This window comes from Mandrillus leucophaeus, unplaced genomic scaffold (genome assembly GCF_000951045.1).
Source record: "Mandrillus leucophaeus isolate KB7577 unplaced genomic scaffold, Mleu.le_1.0 Scaffold265, whole genome shotgun sequence".
Taxonomy (NCBI): Eukaryota; Metazoa; Chordata; class Mammalia; order Primates; family Cercopithecidae; genus Mandrillus; species Mandrillus leucophaeus.
Window position 1 is genome coordinate 2,966,277 of NW_012102754.1, and position 22,774 is coordinate 2,989,050.

The 22,774-nt window shown below is 42.5% G+C and overlaps 1 protein-coding gene and 1 long non-coding RNA gene across 3 annotated transcripts in view; one reads left to right on the plus strand and one right to left on the minus strand.

Moving 5' to 3' along the window:
* Positions 1 to 22,774, plus strand: part of LOC105542669 — a 129,447-nt gene that overhangs the window by 61,349 nt on the left and 45,324 nt on the right. The window lies entirely within an intron of this gene.
* MYRIP (myosin VIIA and Rab interacting protein) overlaps positions 1 to 22,774 on the minus strand; it is a 425,120-nt gene that overhangs the window by 18,034 nt on the left and 384,312 nt on the right. For both annotated transcript variants that reach the window (XM_011984307.1, XM_011984308.1), the window contains one exon: positions 7,609 to 7,803. In XM_011984307.1, the coding sequence (XP_011839697.1) occupies positions 7,609 to 7,803 (195 nt within the window). The remainder of the gene's footprint in view (positions 1 to 7,608; positions 7,804 to 22,774) is intronic.

Consider the following 22,774-nt stretch of genomic DNA (forward strand, 5'->3'; position numbering starts at 1 on the left):
TTCCTTTCCTTCCTTCCTTCCTTCCTTCCTTCCCTTCACTTAATGACACTGTGTTGGTGAGGGAAAGAAGCCTGAGATGTTCCCACTCTGTCAATTCCTTGGCGTGATTCACTCATCTGTTTTAAAACTGGCAATTTTACAAAACATTTCAAGGTGAAGCAAAGGCAGGTACAGGTTTGATGAAAGCAAATTTGTGCACCATCACCAGACATAATTACCTGGGCTGTGGGAGCTTTCAGCACTGATTGGCACAGACGATGTCACATCAGATGATTCACCAGTCATACGGGGGCCATGAATCAAATGTCTGATGGGAATTGCCATACTTCAGTTTATCTTTTGTTTTATATTTCTTTATCATATGTTGAATATGTAATTCTGTTTCATACAGAGAAATTCTGTTTCTAAGAGATCCTCACAATTTAATCATAGCCATTTATTTTTGTTTTTAAACAGGAAATGGTTCTTTGTCAAATGAAAGAAATGATAAATATTTCAAAGGTATTTGAGTGAATAAATTATTCAAATAATGTATCACAAAATTTCTGAAGTTGAAAAACTTCCCTTTAGAGGGTAAAAATATAATTGGGGGTGGGGAAAAGGGGGATAACCAGAGAGAGAGAGAGAGAGAGATGTTTGAAGTTTATTATACTTTTTTATACTTTCTCCTATCTACACCAAAAAAAGTAAATTTATTTTAATAAGAATTTAAAATATAAATCTACAGTTTTACACAGTAAAACAACATTTGGAGTTATTTAAGTGAAATAATTTAAGCATGGCAATGGTTAAACAGAACTTAACATAACTAAGGTCTTGGAACCTTGATTTTAGCAGAAACATGCAAAACTCAATGTCATCACACCCTGGGATGTGCATCAACCTGATTGCTGTTTACATCTTCAACATGTTCATTCCCTAATGTTCCTTTTTTTTTTTCCTGCCAAGACAAAGCAAGATGAAAAAGCTCCAAGCCCTCAGCAAGGCCAGAATGTTCATCTTTTACTCTGTGTTCGCTAAAAGCCTACTTTCCTGGCACCAGGAGGAAGAATAGATTTAGTGGTTTGGCACTGATACCGGCTGAACAGGAATTTACAGCCAAAATGATGGTGCCTAAAGGATGGAGGAGAATGATGATGATGATGGTGGGGATGATGATGATGTGATGACAGCATTAATTTATAAAGTCAGTGGCTGAGCCAAGGGTTTTATGTGACTTATATATGTTCATAGCAACCCTTGAGGTAGATACTATTGTAATAATTGTGTTCAAGATGAGAATTTTTATGCTCTAGGAAGGTTTAGTGATTTTCTGAGGTCTCTCAGCTGGGGACTGGTGGACCCTAGAAGTGATCTCAGAAGGGCTGAAGCTAGTTCCCTTGCCTTTATCCTCCTTGCCCTATGATGCTGTGATAATCTCAGTTGGAACGTTATAACATTTTGCATTTCAGATTTTAACATAAAGGTACTAGAGTTACTATGGTTACAGATGGATATGATATTGGCTCTGTTGCTGGCTTGAAATAACAAAAGGTAACATGCTATATGATGAAAATGTTATTCTAGCTTTATAAAACATAACCCATTTGAAAAATGTTCACTTGGATTTGCTTGGTAAGTTAAGGTCCACTTTTGGTGACAACTATGGTTACCATGTCTGAGTAATCTATGACCCCTTCAAACTCTAGTCATTGATGCCTATGATTGCATTCACTGGCTCTCAGTTCAACAAGGCTTTCTCAAAGTGGTTCAAGGCGTAAGAATAGGTGTTTCCTTAATGAAACACTTATTTGTGATTAAATTCTCTAGAATAAAGAGTGTTAAACAGATTTCTTTACTGCAGGTCTTCCGAGAGGCTTTAATGTGCTAATATGTATCTCAATTTTCCTAGAAAGAGTATGCAAGCTTCCAAGACTTATTTGACCTTAGTCAAATAAGTCTTGTTGGACTTGACTTCCATGAAATATACTTTAGGGGACTAATGTATTTCTTTCCTTGCACTCTGAGGGCAGAGAACCACCTGAGTAACCATGATCATCTCCACAAGTTCTAGTGCCACATCCTCTTTGGTGCTGTGAGGGTTTTAGGAGAGCTTTGGGAAAGAGGACCAACATCCTCTGCATGGACCTGGATTCAGTGGCAGAGCTGGGCTCCCTGTAGTGCAGGTCTACTGTGTCTGCTGCCACTGGTTGTATACTCCATGGGCAATGTGGGATGGAGCTAAAAGGGAAGTTGGGTTTGCCCTGCACTCCCTCTGAGGCTTGGGATTATGGGTTACTTACAACCCTGCATACATCCTCAAGGTGGCAGTCCTACTATTCACACCACAGGTCTGAGAATGCTCATGCTAGTCATTCTCTGTTGACCTTCTAAGTCCATTTTCTATCCTTCTTTGTCCTGCCCTGTTTCCTGGGAGGCTGACCTATTTGGACTTCATCACCAGGGCTTCCTGGCTGTCTGGGATTGGTTTGGTCAGTGGAGATACCACTGTCTGGGACTGGTAATAGCTTCCTTTTATTGCTACTATTCCACCCTCAGCATCCCATAACCTTGCCCACACCTGAGTCCAGCTACACCCCACCAGGTACAGCAGAGCTCTTCACAGCAAGAGTTTAAAATACCTAGAGACCAAGACATTCAGCCCAAGGAATTGAGCCCCCATTGCATGCTGCTGTGGAGGCTGGGATTAGTCCTAGGTTGTTTCTGCCTTTAGGGGAGACAAGAGCTGATTTCACAGCACTAACACCAGATAGCAGGTGAGAAGTGTCAAAGCTGAGAGACAAGATAATTCTCAAATACCCATGCCCTCTGCTAATTAAGGGGGTTAAGGCAGTTCATGAAAACAGGAGATTGGATATGTAAATGCCGATGTTTCTTTACCTTATGTAGCTCTGAAACCTTCAGAAGTATTTTTATTTTTTTTCTTTTTTCCCATTTTGCTCAGGACCCGTTGTGTCCCTCAAGGAAAGAGATGTCACAGTAAAGATGATCTGAGGTCCTGGGGAGATCCTTTCTCTTCCTCCCCATTACAAAAGCCACACAGGCGAAGCTAGTGTAACTGGGCAGAGCTGTGAGTCTTCAGAGGTATTTTTAAAGGTGAACATTCTCAACCAAATGTTCTTTTTCTCCCCCTGAGTCCTGTCCTGCGGTAACCAATGTTCAGAAAGCAAGAATAGTGTCACCGTTTCTATTTCTGACAGTCCCTAGGTTCCCTAGCACAAAGGAGAACAGCGGAGGAGTACAGGACTGTTCTTTATTCTGAACACCAACAAAAGCCATGGTTTAATGAGATCAGCTGCGCCCAGAGGACGGTTTAAGAACCACCCTGGCTTCTCCCACTGCTCAGCTGAATTCCATCCGGGAGCAGCAGAGCGAGGCAACCCGCCCGTGGCTCTGTGATCTGTTGAATTAAAGAGACGAAGAAGAGTCGTCCTTTCCCTAACTCAAAAGCCCATGAATTCAAAAGAATATAGATGGGGTTTCTTCTGAGGTTAAATTTAAAAAGCCGAAGGATGGGGGAAGGGAAGGAGGAGGAAGAAGGCAGTTAACTCTTTGGGAACAGGAGAGGCATGAGGGGTGCAGAACAGGGGAGCAGTCACCTACAGACTGGGCCTTCCAGCCTTGGTCCCTGCTGGGGCTTCTGACATCTTCAGTCTGTGAGTAAGTGGACATATTTTAAATCGAAACTGTTAATGAACCCAAAGGAAAAAAAAAACATAACTTACAATTAAAGGATCTTACAAGATGAAAACTCCAATAAGGCCATTGCATTCTTTTCAACATGCTCCTTGGAGGTAAAAATAAAAGGGCAGGATATCTTGGTTTTAAGTGTGCTATGAAAACTGACCATTTTCATTTAAACCAGATATTTCACACACTGTTTTTCTGATACCATACTTTGTAAAAAATACATTCGTTTGCTAGTGAACCATATCTTTAACCTTTTCAATTCTGTGTGTCCAGGATCAGGGCCATCTCAGGACTCAGCTATGTTAGAGACACATTTAAAGAACAGAGACCCTGTGCATGAGAAGTCAAGCAGTTCTTTGTAAAAGGGGTTTTGTTCCTCTGGTGTAGTCATACATCAGCTAAACATTCACCAAGTGCTTCCTCTGTGTCAGGCTCTGGGTGGTGGACTGGGGCTAGGCTACAGAAATAAAAGGTGGTAAACCCTGTTCTGCAGGAATTTATGTATCTCGTTCCCAATCTGGGGGTGATTTTGCCCTGCCCCAAACCCTTAACATTTGACAATGCCTAGAGACAATTTTGACTGTCACATTGGGAGGGTGCTGCTGCTGGCAGTTAGTGGGTAGAGACCAGGGGTGTGGACAAGTATCCTGTGCACAGGACAGCCCCCACACGAAGAATTGCCTAATCCAAATGTCAATAGTGCCAGCCTAATGGGAGATGGATGAGTGAACAGAAAAGATGGAAAGTGTGAAAAGTGATCAGACAGATACATGCATAGGTTTTATGGGAGCCCAAAGGGAGAGAGTCTTCAACTTTTAAAGTGAAACAAGCATATATATATATGTAATTTTATTCATAGAGATGGGATCTCACCATATTGACCAGGCTGGCCTCAAACTCCTGGCCTCAAGCAGTCCTCCCATCTTGGCCTCCCAAAGTGCTGGGATTACAGGCGTGAGCCACCACACCCAGCCTGCAGTTAAACATTTTTCATTTCTTATTGTTTCAACTTTTATCAAAAAATACTTCAGGCTGGGCACAATGGCTCATGTCTGTAATCCCAGCATGTGGGAGGCCAAGGCAAGAGGATCACTTGAGGTCAGGAGTTTGAGACCAGTCTGGGCAACATAGCAAGACCCCATTTCTGCTTTAAAAAAAACACTCTAATAACAATTCCTGATTTCTGGGAACAGCATTCGTTAGAGCACCTCAAAAGCACAGTTGACTTTGCAGGAGCTGGCATTACCTAACTTGATTTGATATCAACTTCATGGCAAGAGCCATGCCAACTACTGATGGTGACTACAGCTTGAGTGTTAATGTCCAAATTTCTCAGTGTCACCCTTGGTCTGGAGTACTGGAAAATTCTTATCCTCAGCTATTTCCTGAAATACTCAGTGATCGTGAATATTTACCTGTAAAAATTTATTACACTGTTTATTTCATCACAAATCAGAAGGACTGAAAAATCCATTACTAGCAAATATCCCTATTAGGCCAAACCAAACATCCAACTCCTCAAGGGGCAGTGAGAGCTTTCCTGAACTCTGAAGTTATCACTCACACCCACCCCGCCTCCAGGCCAGGTGCCTCTTACTTGACAGCCAAGAATTTTTCTTCTCTTTGAATGGAAGGGGGAAATTACAAAGTCCTTTAACCTAAACATAGTCATGCTTTGCTAAACAATGAGGATATATTATTAGAAATGCAAAATTGTGTGAACATCATAGAGTGTACCTATGCAAACCTAGATGGTATAACCTCCTACACACCTAGCCTATTGCTCCTAGGCTACCGCATGTTATTGTACTGAATACTGTAGGCAATTGTAACACCATGGTAATTATTTGTGTATCTAAACATAGAAAAGGTACAGTAAAAATACAGCATTATAATCTTATGGGACCACCACTGTTGTATATGTGATCCGCCATTGACCAAAACCTTATTATACAGCACATGACTACAATTATATTTGCGAATACCTTTTAGGCGTACAAACTAAATGGAATTGAATCTGAAGAAAGGTAAATGTAAGCACTGTCTTCTCCTCCCTCCCCCAAGTACATTGATTTTGCCTTCAGAGATGTACAAGTTTCCACAGGGAACCAGCTGACTTGGCTGATGGTCTTTAACCCTTCTAAATGTTGAAACAGATTGTGAGCACCTTCCCCTTCATCCCCTTCCCCCTTTCCAGACATCTGGTAGATCTCACCTTCTTTCCCTGTGACCCTGACTCTGAGGCATGGCTTCCTTCAGGCAGAAAAGGATCTGGCACCAGGGAAAGCCCAGCTACCTAAGTCAGGGTCCTCAGAAGAAGCAACAAGTAAAAACAGGATGAATGAGGCAGATTAGTCTTCTGGGCCACTCTGCCTAGACTTCTGTAAAAATGGATGATTTTTCAATAAAGCAAAATCACCAATAGGACTTGTTTTATTTCCTTTCTTTCTCAAGTGTCTTTCTCTTGAAAGCAGCAAATGCATACTTGTTCCAGGATGAGAGAAAGAGCTAAGAGTGTGTGTTATTAAAGTTGGAATCACTTTTAACAACCCATTCTTTAGTGAATTTTAATGGGATCATTTTAGGAATTGGCTGATGACATGCCTTTCAAATACTAATAAGAATAACCAATATTTATGTGTACTTTTTTGCAGGCATTATGCTAAATGTTTTATTTCCAAAGAGGAAATGTAATTTTGAATATAGTTGATGTTACGCATTTTCCTCTTGATTGGCAGATCCACTAGCAGTGGTTGGTTAGCATCCTTATTGGGGAGCATAGGAATTGGGGAGGGGGAAATGATGGCAGTCTGAGGTCTAAATATGGTCAGAAGGTAATACAGTGGAGTCTTACTCAGTTCCCAGAGTGCTTGGACAATTTTGGAGTGGAGTGTGGTAGGCTCAAAAGAAAGACAGTGGGCTTCTTGTTGCTAATGGCACAAGGAGACTTGGGTGATTCATTGGAAACATAAATTACATATGATTGTGTTGGTATTTTTTTTTTTTTTGAGGCAGGGTCTTGCACTGTTGCCCAGGCTGGAGTGCAGTGGCACCATCTTGGCTCACTGCAACCTTCGCCTCCTGGGTTCAAGCGATTCTCTTGGGTCAGCCTCCCAAATAGCTGGGATTACAGGCGCCTGCCACGACACCCAGTTAATTTTTGTATTTTTGTAGAGACGGGGTTTCACCATGTTGGCCAGGCTAGTCTCAAACTCCCGACCTCAAGTGGTCCGCCTGCCTCAGCCTCCCAAAGTGCTGGGATTACAGGCATGAACCACAGCACCTGACCAGATTGTGTTGGTATCTTAAATTAGAGAAGCAGAGAAGACCAGTTGTAGTAACTTCAGTTCTTTTGGCAACCACTTCATCCCCTGTAGCAGCACTGGCAATACCTGGATCCCCTTGGATCTCTTTTATAGTTTCTCTATACTCTTCTCCCCGCCCACCAAGCTTTTATTCCTAGCAGCCCATATCTATACAGGGGACTGCCTTTGGGCTGCTAGAGACACTGCCTGCATGCAAAGAGACTGAAGTGCCTGCTGGTTGTAAGAAGGGTCAGTTCTTTTGCCCTAGGTCAGGACAACTCTGAGGTGCAACTTCTACTCCAGAGCTCTCTGCAGGATCAAGCTGAAGCTCCTCTTTGTGTAAGATCATGTCCTTGCTTGGATTCTTCCCTTTCCCTTACTTTCCCCATTCCCTTACTAGCTTCCCTTGGGAGCATTCCCTAATAAGTCACATGCACACAAATCCTCATCTCAGGGTCTGCTTCTGGAGAATCCAACCTAAGGTCCTTCCTGAGAATGTATTTGCTATGGTGGTAGTGGTGTGTGTATCCTTGCACTCTTCATGATAAGCTACAACTTCATCAGCTTCTTCACACACATTCACCCTAGACAGGGCACCTCCACACCCTCTTACATTTTCTTCCAGGGAAGTCAGCTGCTCATCCAGTCTCACTTGGTCTGTCCCACGAGGAAACGTCCCCTTCTCTCTGTCAGGAGGGACTTGTGGGGACTCCCAGGGCCCTGTAGATCCTGCTATCAACTCCTCTGTGGCATTGATGACTTTCAGGACTTCTGTGGAGATGTTGCAGAGAGAAACAGCAGAAAACTTCTGTTTGGTCCGATAACAGAAGGGGACAGAAGACAAGAACAGCACATTAACAATGACACAGAAATTCTATGTTATCATGACACTCATCATCATGAGGTTGATTCTGTAATTCCACACACAAACACCAATGTGCTGAGGAATGAGATTAAACTAGACACAGCAGAAGAGAACTGAGGGGAGGCCTGATTTGACTTTGCCTAGTTTCTGTGACTCATAATAAATTATTTCAGATTCTTGGGGAGGGAAGGAGGAAGGAGTGCTAGAGTGGAAGCTGTATGTCCTCTGCCCACTGCTGGTAGTTTAATATCTCTTACCTTATTTGCTGAATAATATTATACTTCATCAGCAAAACTTCAATCTCAGACTGAAGTGTGGTCCAGTGGGTAGCTTTCTGGACTGGCATTTAAGAGACCTGGGCTCCAGTTCTGGCTCTAAATTCACCCAGTTATGGGACCTTGGCCAAGTTATTTCTCATTTCTGGAACTCATTTTTGTCATTTGTACAATGAGGGTACTAGAAAGAATTTCTCTGTAGTTTCTTGATAGACAGTGTATTAGCTCACACACCTATTTTCAAGCCCATTCTCTCTTGCTGTCTTCTACCATGGGGGTGAACAGGAAAATACTCAATTTTCCTGCTTCCCTTGCAGCGAGGTATAGTCATGTGACACAATTTTAACTAGTGAGTCCACAGGGAAAGACTGAGGAGTTTCTAGATAAGCTTTTGTTTTCCTAATCAGGGGAATTGGTGCATCTAATGTTCCTCTCTTCCTCCCCACTTGTTTCTGCCTTAAACATAGACATGCAGCTTATGAGCCAGCAGAATTGAAGAAGAATGCCAAACCTCCAAGTGAGATGGGGCAGAAAGACTGAAGGAGCTTGGACTCAGAGAGCACTGGATTGGGTGAACCACTGGGAGTCATCACCTGCCTCTGAATGTCATGTTATGTGAAAAAAGATCCCCTATCTGTTGAAGCCACTGTTGGCCAGGTTTTCTGTTACCTGTGGCTGAACGTATTCCTGACTGACACAGGTCACTTCCAGCTTTTACATTCAAGGTTCAAAATTACAATCAATCCGGATTTGGGCCAACGTCATTAATGGAGCAGAGGCACATCAATCCCAAAGAATTATCTGCATTTTGAGTTCATCTGAACATATAGCATCATGCAATAAGCTGGAGATCACTGTTGCTTGGCAGTCATGGTTTCCATCTACAAACAATTTTGTTTATCTCATCATACCATTTGTAAATTAGAAGTTGAATACTGCTCACAGGCATATTTCGTGTGACCAGTAAAATGTTTGGTAAGATACGCCTTTCTAAGGTATCTGTCTGACCCATACAATCTTGACCAAAATGTTAGTGATAGCTATGACTTGATTTTGCAAAATTTGTTCCTCCGAGTGGATTCTATTTTAGGTTTTGTCTCACTAGAGAAGGTTTCCATTGGCCCTCCCACTTCACTAGAGAAGCAAAGGGGCTAAGTGACAAATTAGTGTCTGAGTCTATAGTCCAGAAGCTGACTCTGGGCTTCTACACTGAGGCACATGGTCTCACACCTGTCAAGCCATTCTGGCGTGAGGACACATGTGCCAGAGGGCTCCTCTTTAGCCTTAGCCTGTCTATTCCACAATAGCTGCTTGACTGACCCAATAGCCATGTTTCTGTTGGTTCAGGGGGCTTTGCTACATACCAAAAAGGTAGGGTCTGGGGTCCCAGGGGAATGAGATAGAGGGGAGGTGATACAGACCCACCAGAATAAGGGTAATGTCCAAGAGAACAGCCAGAGCCAAATCTTCACCTTAGGAAAAATGTGCAGAGGATGTCCCCCACTTTTCAGGATCCTGTAGCTTGGTGTGGGAGATTTTGGAGACAAATTGGGCTCAAAATAATTTTGGCAAGAACCAGCTACCACTGCTTAAGCCTGTTTCAGAAAGGGCAACATTGTATGCATGAAAGCGGATTTGTTACCCTTTTATTAGGAATAAAACGTGTTTAGAAAGATTGCCCCTTATTTGGTAGACACAGTGCCTTTGTAGATCTTTTGAAAGAAAGATATATGACCAAGGGATTCAGAAAAAAAAGTTAGACCATAGCATGAGGAAGGGGAAAGCAAAAATTTACACAAATTTCCAAACAGCACAGGGCATTAAAGGTCCAAGGTATTAATGGAAAGGACTTAAGAGATGCTTAAACAGAAAGAGTGATCTGTATCCTGACTTAAACTGAACATACAATCAAAAGGGTAAGTTGGCCAACAATACTGTTTGACCATCATTGTTTTATTCCATCTATAAACAGCCTTGTTTATTCAGTCATGAGAGTTGTAAGCTTGAAGGCAAATATTACCCATGCTTTTTGGCCTAGAATACCTCCTGTGAGATATGCACTTCCCAGTTCTCTGTACTCCCCATAGTTCATTCTACATCTTTATTGGGACCTTATGGTGTGCCAGCTCTGTTGCAGGTGCTGGGATAAAGCAGTGAACAAGAGGGATGCAGTTCCTGCCCTTGTGGCATACCTTTGGCCCTACCCCACCCACTTGTCACATTGACTTACTGTCTTGGCCCCTGAAGGCATTTGCATTTTCCCTTAAGTCAGAGTGAGGAGTCCCAGGCAGCTGGTCTGAGGAGAGCACCACAGCTTCACCTGGAACACCTGAGGTCTGCTTAAAGACCTGGACCATTTCAGCTTCCAGCTGGCAGAAGTGACGGATCGGGCCGGGCGTGGGGGCTCATACCTGTAATCCCAGCACTTTGGGAGGCCGAGGCAGGTGGATCACCTGAGGTCAGGAGTTTGAGACCAGCCTGGCCAACATGGTGAAACCCTGTCTCTATTAAAAATGCAAAGATTAGCCAGGTGTGGCGGCAGGCGCCTGTAATCCCAGCTACCTGGGAGGCTGTGGCAGAAGAATTGCTTGAACCTGGGAGGTGTAGGTTGGAGTGAGTTGAGACCTGCCATTGCACTCCAGCCTGGGCAACAAGAGTGAAATTCCGTCTCAAAAAAAAAAAAAAAAAAAAGGAGAAGAAGAAGTGACTGAACAAAAACTATATGAAAACTGGAAAAGATCTCTTCATTGGTTGGTGTCCTTATTTTGCTCTCCACTGGGAAATGCAAATTGGAATCCACAGCAATTTCCCACCTGTAGGGAATCAAGTGTTTCTTGTCTGTTCCCTAGGAATGGACTGTTTGCTTGGACCTGGGGGTGGGTATGGACCATGCACCTACTGGAAGTTGAGATAACTTGGATTTCAATAGCTATATGACAGGGTCAGGGCACCTAACCTCCCTGTTCCTTATTGTGCTCACTGGCCAGTGAAAGATCAGCTTTCCTACTGGGCTAACACTGACTTGTAATGTAAATGTCCCGTTCCCTGCCCAGTCTAGAGAAAAGTGAAAAGCACCTCCTACAACTATGTTAAAAAAGTTATATTTAGGTTTGATCAGATGAAAAGCTGGTGGAGATTCAGAGGTGGCTGACAGAGAGCCCTGTATGTGGGAAAAAATGAAAAGCTAAAGGATCCTACCTATTTCTACTGCTTGCAGCCCCAGAGGGATGAGCTGAATGGCACAAATTGCGAGTTGAGAGCCCAGACAGAGCATGCCATTGTGGTAGCTGACTTTCTCCAGATATTAATCATAAGGGAGATCAAATATGGGTTTTATGGTAGCAAATGAGGGAGGACTGAAAGCATGGAGAGAGTCAGCTGACACAATAGGAGGCTTTGCAGAACAGGGAAGTGGGTCTCAAGACACTTGCAGCTAAGGGACCCACAGACGATGGAATGAAAATGGCTGGTAAACCCATGTAACAAAATTCAACCTTCTAGTGAGCAAAGAAATGCAAATTAAATAACACATTTATTAGATGCCAGATACACGCACAATTCTCTTTTTTTTAAAATGCCAACTGTATGCCAATATGCCTTAGTGCAGGTAGCATGTGTTGAACTTTGAGCTGTTGACCCACTGTAAGATGTGAATCTGTGCTCTGAGGCAGCCATGCTCTTGGTGTTCTGCTGACTGATGCTCACCTCTGAGAGCCCAAGTGTCCACTTCTAGGGTTCACTCTATGTCACAGCCCCATGCAGAACACCAAATCTATAATGTCAGCTTCACAACCAGCGGGGCTGAAACAGTCCGCCACTTGGGGCACAGAAAGTGAGGAGAAGCACACTGGTGTTGCAAGCCCACCACAGAGCCACGAGGGCAGAGGAACAGGAAGGTAAGATCTGACTCCTCCCAACCTGAGATGGAGTTTCCTCAATTGCTCATTAACGAGGTAGTGAAACTGCTGTCAACCTCCGTGAAAACTCAGGCTCCCAGCTCAACTCACAAATGACACAGTGCTGAAGCAGGCCTTTATGACAGTCATTTGCCATGCCAAGGTTGCAACCCCACCTCAGTGGCTGTTTCAGTGGTCCCAATAAAGATGACCAATTGTGCAATTCATCCCAACTGTATCGTTTCTTTCCTCTAGGGAATGTAGGCAGAGTAAGACTGTTTTTTTTTTGTTTGTTTTGTTTTTTTTTGTCTGAGGACCCAAATACACTTTACCTTAGCAGTCTCTCTGTCTTGTGCTTATATGCTTTCTCTCCATATAAAAATGTGTTGCTGTAAACAAATTTCTACTCTATGTACTCTTCCCTATCAGCTGTTTTTCAAAGACATGGAGAATGCAAGGTGTTGCCAAGGGAGATCTGAGCCTGTAGAATTCTAAAGGAGAAAATATTTTCATCTAAACATTAGATATATCTGCTCGTTAGCAATCTTTGTAAATTCTCCTGAGATTTTCCCAGTGTCATCATTCATTTCTAAGCTTTGTGTTGCACAGAAAAATGCAAATTCATTTCAAGCTGGAATAATCAGGAATGCTCTTTACCAGAATATCTTACTCTTGTGAATGAGTGAGCAGCAAGAGTGTGTTCTAATAATCGGATGTCTGGCTTCGTGGAGAGACACCACTTTGGAATTAAAGAGGGGGGATTCCAGCCCCAGCTTGACCCTGGAGCATGTGTGTCTGTGTGTCTGTCTCAGCTGGGTTCAGAGAGTCAGCTTCTGGCTGTGTGCGATGAGCTGGCCTGTGCCAGAGGTCCTGGGTATCTATTTATGTGACTTGATATAAGTCTTGATATATTATAAGGTGGGCAGAAAGGCTTTCAGGATAAAAGGATGTGTACATGTGCCTGGAGCGGAAGAGAGATTTTCCTAGCTCCACTTCAGGGCCTGTTCTGATACCTATAACAAGAACAAGAGCAAAAAGGCAAAAAAGGCAGACGCTGAAGGGACACTGGCACTCACACTTTTGAGAGATAGAGAAGCATACAGTATGATCCGGGTTCATGGTCAGCCAAGAAACAGGGGCAGTGGTGATGGGACTGCCACTTTAGGGTCTTGTCAAGGGCCTCCTTACCCTTTAGGGATAGCAGGCACCTGACCTAGGGCCCATCATTCCTTTAGGGGCCCATGAAAATATTTTAATTTCTTTTAAAATTAAAAGAAAAAGAATGAATCTTTGCACCAGGAACATGTTTTGATATATATTAGTATATTTATACCAATACAGTTGTAAAATATGATTTTTAAATGTGTTTTATGGAGGAACAGGCCCATAAAGGCACAAGTGCTTGGTCCCAGCAAAGCCACACACTGGCGCTTGTCTCGCTGATCTGGAGCCCCTCTGTGAGAAGGCACCTGGGCAGGACCTGGCTCCCATGGTGGTGGCGCAGCTGCGGCCTGGTGAGGCCTGTCCCTCAGGGCTCTGCCAGCTCCAGACATCCATGGGGGCCCTGAGTGGGCTCCTCCAAGAGGGCTGTACATGAATACATGGCAGACCCCTCCTCCAAGACTCCCCAAAATAACAGAGGGAGACAGTTGGGGGTGCTGTGGTCTCCTACTGTGGACTTATCCTAATGAAACTTCCTCGTTTGCACATACAGGCCCATGAGGCCGGGGAAATTCAGCTTACACTGTCCGTGTGACTTTGGGCAAATACTTAACCCCTCTGCGCCTCCATTTTAAAATGGATATAACATCATCTAGCTCAAGAGGCTTTCAAGAAGATTAAATTAGATGGCATGTGTCAGGTGTCCGCCCAGTGTCTGGGTCGAGAGTTGTGCGCCCCTCCTCAAGCACCTCCTACCTGCTCTGCAGGCCCGCTTCCTGGCTGGAGGTGGGCACATCGCTGGTGAATGCCTGGTGGTTTAGCTGCCTCTCATTATGTACTGCAGTCTTGAAACATTTTTCTTTGACTATTTCATATTTCAAAGAGTGCCTTTTACCATTATTCCAAAAGGTTAAAGTTTGCTGCTCTTTCTTGTTTTTTCTTTTGCCAAGTAATAATATTTTTTTAAAAAAAGCTGCTATAATCTATTATTGCCTACCACTACAATTTCATAAAGATGGGATCATACCACCAAAAAGGGAATAATAATATCAGAATACAGAATAAGAAATCAGAGTAAGCAACCTAACACTGGCGCACGCGTGCGCGTGCGCGCACACACACACACACACACACACACAGTGAGCAAGAGACAGACAGCGAGAGCAAGAGAGAGCGAGAGAGAGAGAGAGAGAGAGAGAGAGAGAGATATGTTCATTTTCATCATTCTGTCGTTTCCCAGTTTTTCATTCTGTTGTTTTCCCTTTACTGGGAGCAGACCGAACCATACACACTGATATGCAATGAAAACAAGGTATGTTATGGCCTTGAGGGGACCCTGTAAAAACCAGGCCCTCAAACATCATCAATGATTCCCTCCCATCACTAACTTAATTCCTTCTGGAAACATCCACTCTATGCCAAGGCACTGCATTGGGCCCTGCAGGGGATGCAGAAACAAGTAAGCCATGGTCCCTATCCTCAGAGAGCAGAGGGGGAAGCAGTCAGGAGACAACAGCAGTTAGCAGAAGGTAAGACCTGTCCTGCACTGTGAGCAACAGGCTGCAGACCTGCAGAGGGAACAACCAGGTCCTGCTAGCACGTTACTTTGGGGTAAGGTCTGGAAGCACAAGAAAGCTGCTGAGTCAATGGCACTGCAGCCCAGGGCAGGCTGTGGGAGACAGGTGAGAAAAGAGAGGCAGGGGGGAGGTCTTACAGTGCCCTGAATGCCAGCCTCAGGAGTCTGGGGTTTGTACTGCTGGCAATGAGGTGCCACTGCAGGTTCTTGCTGCTGCTGTTAACAGTAACTCACTGAGCACTGTGTGCCAGGCTCTGGGATATGTGCATGATTTGCCTTGCCTCATTTAACCCTCCTCACCACCCTAGGATGCGGGTACTATGATCACTCCATCTGATAGATGAAGAACTGAGGCTTAAGAGAGGTGACGAGGTTTTCAAGGAGCCAGGATTTGTATTTGGATCTGCCTGGTTTTAAAGCCCAGGCTAACACGCTGGCAGGAGAGACCTGCACTTCAGAAAGGTAATTCTGACTGCCACACGAAGAACAGATTTAGGGCTGGGGAGAACTGGAGGCAGAAAGTAAATGTAGGAAAGAATAACTGCAGCTCCAATCAAAGGTCGCAAGGACTTGAGGTGGGGCAGCCACAGGAGGGATAAAAGCATAAAAGGTGCAATATTCTGGAAAGAGCTGAGAGAACGTGGTGGCTGCAGTGAAGAAGAGGGAGCTGGCAAGGTGCTGCTGTGCTTTCCAGCTGGGTGATCCGGAAGAAACTGACGCATTTAAGATTTAAATACCAGGAGGGAAGGAAGAGTTCGCTAGGTTATTGAAATAAAGTAAAATACAACATTTCAGAGCTCCTTTTCTCACACAATCTTGAAAGTGGGTGATTACCAAATGCCCAAGTGGAATAGCACCTGAGTCATTTGTTCAATTTTTCTTTTAAATTCATTATTTTTGGTGTCAAGTTTCCTGAGGGGAGGGGTGAAGAGCTAATACAGTCTTCATAATTGGCTGTAGTACAATCAAGAAGTTGGTGACAGTATGGGGCCCTCCAGTCCTTCTTTCAGCCCTGTGACTTACGAATGTTCCTTAGGGGGAGCTATTAGGGGACAGTGGACATCCAGGTAACAGGAAACATTAACAGGGTCATCTAAAGACATGTTTGAGCACAAAGGGGTGAAGAGAGGAATTACAGGGAGAGGTGAAAGGCCTTTTAGCAGTTCAAGTTGCATAAAATAAATATGTGTCTGTGCCTTCTCCCCTTGCCGAATGTTGTTCCCGAGAGACTCTTTGAGGGGGAAGAGAAGCAGCAAGGAGGGAAGCACCTCATAGTTAATGTGCATCCATCCTGTGCCAGGTTGACTCTAGGCTTCTCATTATTTTATTTAACCCTGACAGCATGGCTGATATTTTCATCCCATCTTTAGAGACAAGGAAACTGTGGCTCAGTGAAGAAGATGCGGAGCTGGGACTTGAGCCCAGATGGTGGTTTCCCAAACCCATGCTCTTCCCCATTTGTCACACCAGCACTTCTTCCATGTGCATAATTCCGTGGACACAGTGGACTGTGGGAAGTGATGGTGAAACAGAATCTGAGTGCACAATCAGATCAGTGAACAACAGGTCAGGAAGAGAAGGGTCTAATGACAGGGAGTCCTCGGGTCATTCTACAGCCTCTACCAACTGACACCAACCAGAGTAAGTGCATTAATTTGGAAAGCCAAAGACCAAGCCACGCCACAGAGCTGGAGATCTGTCCAGCACAAGTGCCCATTCTGAGGCTTCCAGAGCCCACCTAGAGCTGAGCTGTCAATGACCATGAGTGAGAAAGGATGTGCTCTATAAGAAAACCTGTTCCAAGTGTAATCCAGACGCCCAGTCCACTCATCACTCCTCTGTCTCGTATTACATATGCTGTCTTGGCTTTATGAAATGCTTCCATCAAACTACCAGAACAAGCAAGAAAGTGTCCAAATGCCTTGATTTCATGTATTTTTCTCCTTTGCAATGGTAGGAAAGAAACTCCATATGTCCTTCTAAATATTTGACAGAAATCTGCTAGAAAAATTCAATGCTAATATATTTCAGTTCTCATGAAACATAAGGCACTCCGGCAATGCCACTAAAACCCGTCAAAATACATTCTCCATGAACAGACTCATGTCCCTGAAGAGTGACTTGATGCAAGAGGGTGGTACAGAATTGTGGAAAGAAATTGGAACATGAACTTAATAAATTAGCATATGTAATGCACCGAAACATTTACACATAACAGAGATTAGAGGAGAACTGACCTCTAGGAAGGTTTGGGTTCTTAAGTCATCCAGGTCTTGATGGCCAAGGCCATCTATAAAAGAAATATTTTCCTTTCTTCATGGTGACTAAGAAATAAATTTTAAAAGTATAGTATTTGTAGTTTAGTTCCAATGATACCTATGTTTCCCTGAGGTCATTTTCTTGTTCTTCTTTGGTGGCATCTATTTTGTCTGATGCTGGCCATATCAGGGCCTGGCAAGGGAAACAAAGGGGGGAAATGGGGCCATCACCTCTGACCAAACCTACTCTAGCAGGTGTAAAGCAGGCAGGAGGAGTTCCTTTCTTGGCCTAAGAGGTAATCATAGCCATTGATCTTTTTTTTTTTTTTGCTTTTTCATATTGACTGTTCCTCAGACAATAGTTCTTAATATTGATTACAAACATTTCTAATGACTGGTGGTAATCAGGGCATGTGCTTGGCTCTGAAGAAGTCCAGTGAGACCTGAAATCACTTTCCACATTTGCTTGGAAAGAAGGTGACACATGGCAGCTGAGGTGATCTCCATAATGTAAGGTCCTGCTTGTCACTTGTCCACTTCAACCTTTCCAGGTGCTTTCTACCTCACCAGAATATAAACCGAAGTTTTCTGCATGGCCCACCTGGCCCTGCTTGCTCTAGCCCATGCCCTCACCTCTCGCCGCTTTTCCCTTGGCCACATTGCTCCAGCTGTCCCTTGAACTTGTCAAGGTCATTTCTGTCCCTTGGACAGAGGTGTCCCTTGGACTTGTCAAGGTCATCTCCACCTTAGGGACTTGCATGTGTTCCTCTGCCTGGAAAGCCCTTCCTTTAGATCTTTTTCCTGATTGCCATTTGGGTGTCAGTTCAAGACCCTTGGTCAGAGAGTTCATGACTATCCAGGACTCTGACCTCTGCCCTACGTCATCTTCTTAGCACTTATCACTATCGTGCATCTTCCCTTTCATGTGTCTACATGTTTACCACTGTCTCCTCCAACAGAAGGTAAGTTCCACGAGTGCAGGGAGCTTTTTTCTCTTATCCATACTGCATTGCAGCTCCTCGAACAGCTCAGTAATTGTTGAAGAAGTGGGGAATGAGCAGGGATTCAAACTCCAGAGCTTGGGCTACCACCTCTCACAAGAGAAGTTCAACATCTCTCTGTCTCCTTTTAAATGTTGTCTCTTATCTATTGCTGGGCCTGCAAACGAGGAGGGTCCATTCATACCTTCCTTGGGGTGAAAATTAAGAACCTGTCTTTTCTTACATCCCTATTCCCCTCCCAAAAGAACAAGCTAACAATTGTCCAAACACCATTTATTAAAAAGCTGTCCTTTTTTGACCTGGTGTGGAAAGTGAGTGGGAATCGCGAGATTAATGGTGAGTTAAATTTAATATATTTTAGGCTGTTCTTCTGGACTATTCTGTTACATCTTGTACTAGTAGCTCACAAATTTAATTACTGTACCTTTAAAACATATAACATCTTAATAAATGGATCCTCTTCACACCTCTTATTTTTTCTAAACATTTCTAAACTATTTTTGACTGTTTATTCTATCAGATGGTTTTGATTTTTAGACTCTGTTTTTGAAAAGTTAAAAGATATCTGGTTCAGATTTTGATTTGCATTGCATTAAACCTCTAACCTAATTTTGGAAGAATTCATCTTTACACCATCTTTCTTCCAGTGAACTGCTAGATTTCTTGGAGATCTGCAGTTTTAACTTTTTAAGTTTTAACTTCACATTTTTTGCTCTTATTATGGATGGAGTTAGTTTCCATTCTATACCCCATCCCATCAATGGTTTGAAATTCATATGTAGATTTTAGTTCAGGGAAGGTTAATGGCTAAGCTACAAACCTCTGAAATGGGAAGTTCTGCTGTAAATCTCAGAAACGCTTGAACCATACTGTGTAATTATGTCAAATGATGTGGATTTATGAATAGATCTGGTAGGAACAGATACTTTCTTTGAATAAAATGGATTTTTATTTTGCATTTAATTGTGTCCAAGATTGCTATATTCTTGTACAGGTTCTTTATACATCAGGTAAATGTTCATGATCTGACCTCATCTATGCTTTCAGTGCTGCCTGGGACTTCCAACATTTCTCCACATTGTTTTCTTTACATTTAATGCAGTAGCTATTTTAAACCCTCTCTACAATGTTGAACCTCCAATTCCACTATCCCTTCACTTTCAGAAAACAAATTTGCCTCAGAAAGACAGATGGCGAGAGGGGTGGGGGGTAGGGGAGAGAGAGGTAATAAACATATGGAATATAAAACCTCCTCAACTTCCTGACATGAAATTTACCCACTTAATTGTGAGGTAGGAGGCTGGGCTCAGACACTGGACCAAATTGAGGACTAGTTAAAACAGGGCCAGGATAGAAGCAGCTTTCCGTAAGACACCCCACCAGTGTGCTATGTCAGTTTACCACTGCCATGGTAACACCCGGAGCTTACCACCCCTTTTCATAGCAACAACCTGACACATTACCACCTTCATCTTATAAATTTCTTCATAAACTGCCCCTTAACTTATATGTAATTAAAAGTATAATTACTATATTTATGTGAATATGACTGCAGAAGTGCCTCTGAGCTGCTATTCTGGGCACACTGCCTATGGGGTAGCCCTGCTCTGGAAGGAGCAGTACCTCTGCTGCTGGTATACACTGCCGCTTCAATTATAGTTTCTGTTTAGCATCCTCCACTCACCCTTGAATTCTTTCCTGGGCAAAGCCAAGAACCCTCTTGGGTTAAGCCCCAATTTCGGGGCTCACCTGCCCTGTATCACTTGTATCTGGACCAATCTGTCTTTGCTGTTCCAATGCCTATGCCCCATCTGTTATCTGAACCCCATCTCCCCGTATCTCCAAGAATCTCTTATTGTTGGGCATTCCGATTTTAGTTTGTTGTTTCCCTACAATGAAAACACAATGCTTGATGAATTACATTGTAATATATGCTCCCCCGCCGACTCCCCACCCTGCACCCCCGCCCCCTGGCTGCTTCTCCAGGTTTTTCTTTGGATAAATAATTGAAAGTACGATTGCCAGATCAAAGGGTATGCACACTTTGATTCCTTTGGATTACCAATTACCAAACTCTAATATGTGCTCCCACTATTTTATGGTGGCAGACTGCCTGTGTTCCTGAACTCTTACCAACACTAAATGCCATTCTTTTTGTTTCTTGATACAGTCTCACTTTGTCACCCAAGGTGGAGCGCAGTGGCACAATATTGGCTCACTGCAACCTCCATATCCTGGGCTTAAGTGATCCTCCCACCTTAGCCTCCGGAGTAGCTGGGACCACAGGTGCTCACCACTATGGCTGGCTAATTTTTGTATTTTTTTGTAGAGAGGGGTCTTGCTACATCGCCCAAGCTGGTCTCAAACACCTGAGCCCAAGCGATCTGCTTGCCTTGGCCTCCTAAAGTGTTGGGATTAGAAGAGTGAGCCAATTATCCTTCTTTTTAACCATCCAATTTAGTAGGCAAAAGTGGCATCTCATTAATTTAATTTGTATCCTTACTGATTGAGCAAATGATAAACTCTGTCTTGTTCATGGCCATTTTCTCTGTACTTCAATAGTGCCAGGCACATTGAGACACTCAATAAACATTTGGTGAATTAAAAAAATGAACATGCTAACCATATGGCAAGTTCTGGGCAAGGTGTTATATTAAATACAAATTGTAATACAATTAAAGTTGAATATTTTTTCAAATGCTTATTGGCCATTTACATTTTTTTTTTTTTTTTGGTGACTCGCCTGCTTATGTACATTACCCTTTATCTATTGGAGTTTGATATGGTTTGGGTCTGTGTCTCTGCCCAAATCTCGTGTCAAATTGTAATCCCCAATATTGCAGGTGGAGCCTGGTGGAAAGTGATTGGATCGTGGGGGCAGATTTCCACTTTGGTGCTGTTCCCATGATAGTGAGTGAGTTATCTTGAGATCTGATTGTTTAAAAGTGTGTGGCACCTCCTCCCTCACTCTCTTCCTCCTACTCCAGCCATGTAAGACATGCCTGCTTCCCCTTTGCCTTCTGCCATGATTGTAAGTTTCCTGAGGCGTCTTCAGCCATGCTTCCTGTACAGCCTGTAGAACTGTGAGCCAATTAAACCTCTTTTCTTTATAAATTACCCAGTCTAAGGTATTTCTTTATAGCAGAGTTATACAGAGTTATAATACAGAGTTATAAAGTTCTTAATTCTTCACCCATTATATATTTAAGCACTATGTCTTCTTAACTATTCTTTTCCTTTTAATTTTATGGTTTTGATGAACATAAGTTCTTAATACTTATGCAATCATATATTTCAGGCTTTTAAGGTTTCTGGCCTTTCTTGTCCTAATGTTACAAAATATTCATCTATAATTTATTCTAGTAATTGTGTAACTTCTTTTACTTAACCTTTTAAACTCCTGCCCATTGAGAATTTATTCTTGTATGTAGTATGATGTATGAATCTAATTTAGTTCTGCTTGTACTACATAATTTGTTAATCTAATATTCCTTAAAGAATCTTTCTTTGATATTAAATGTACCATTGTCATGTCATAATAAATTTCTGTATTTTCTATTGTGTTTCATTAATCTGTTTGCTTATTCCAGTGTTAGCCCCACTGCTATAATTACAGTTGGAGTTTTCTTGGCTATATTTTATGCACTTATTCTTCCAGATGAACTTCAGAGTAACTTCATCAAGTTTGCAAAAAATCTCATTAAGATGATTGGAAATCTGTTAAATGTATGTATTAATTTGGGGAAAACTAACTTCTATAAAAGTGTGAAGTTTTCCCATTGGTACACAGAATATGTTTCCGTACTTATTCAGTCTTTATGTCTCCTAGCAAAGCTGGTTAATTTTATTCACATGAGTTTCATACATTCGTAGTTAAGTTATTCAAGGGCACTATGTATGTATATATATATATGTAAATGTGTATGTGCATATGTATATTACATACAGTAAAATTCAGCCTTTAAAGGCAAATAGTTCTATGAATTTTGACAAAAGCATGCAGTTGAGTAGCTACCACCCAATCAAGATTTAGAATATTTCCATCAGACCAAAAAATTCCCTTATGTCTCTTTATATCAAACTTCCCCTCACCCCATTCTCTTGTAACCACTGGTATGTGTTTTGTCTCTATAGTTTTGCCTTCTCCAGAATGTCATGTAAGTGGGAAATATGTAACCTTTTGAGTCTTTTTTTCCTCAGCATAATGCTCTTAAGATTCATTGACATTGGTGCATTTATACTTGTTTACCAGCTGGTGAGCTGGTGGACAACTAGGTTGTTTCCAGTTTTTGGTGATCATGAATGTTTTGTGTGTGTGTCTGTGTATGTAGACATAGGTCTTTATTTCTCTTTGGTAATACTTAGGAGAATTTTTGGGTTATATGCCAAGTGTATGTTCAGCGCTGTGTGTACTTTTGCTGCTATTGCAAATAGAATTTTTTCTTTATATTTTCTGAGAGGTTATTGCTGTGTATATGAAATTTTTGCTTATGTATTACTCTTTTGTGATAGGCCACCCTACCAAACTTATTTCTAATAATCTTTTCAGTTGATTTTATTATCTTAACTCAGAAATCTAAAGTCATCATAGTTTTGTTTTCTGCTATCTAATGTTGGCAATTTTTATTTCTTATTATACTGGAGAGAATGCCAGACCAATGTTGAATCAAAGAAGTAGTAGAAGACATCTTTGTTTTCTTTCTGTCATTTAATAGTAATTTTTAAACTTGGGGTTTATGGATGGGCT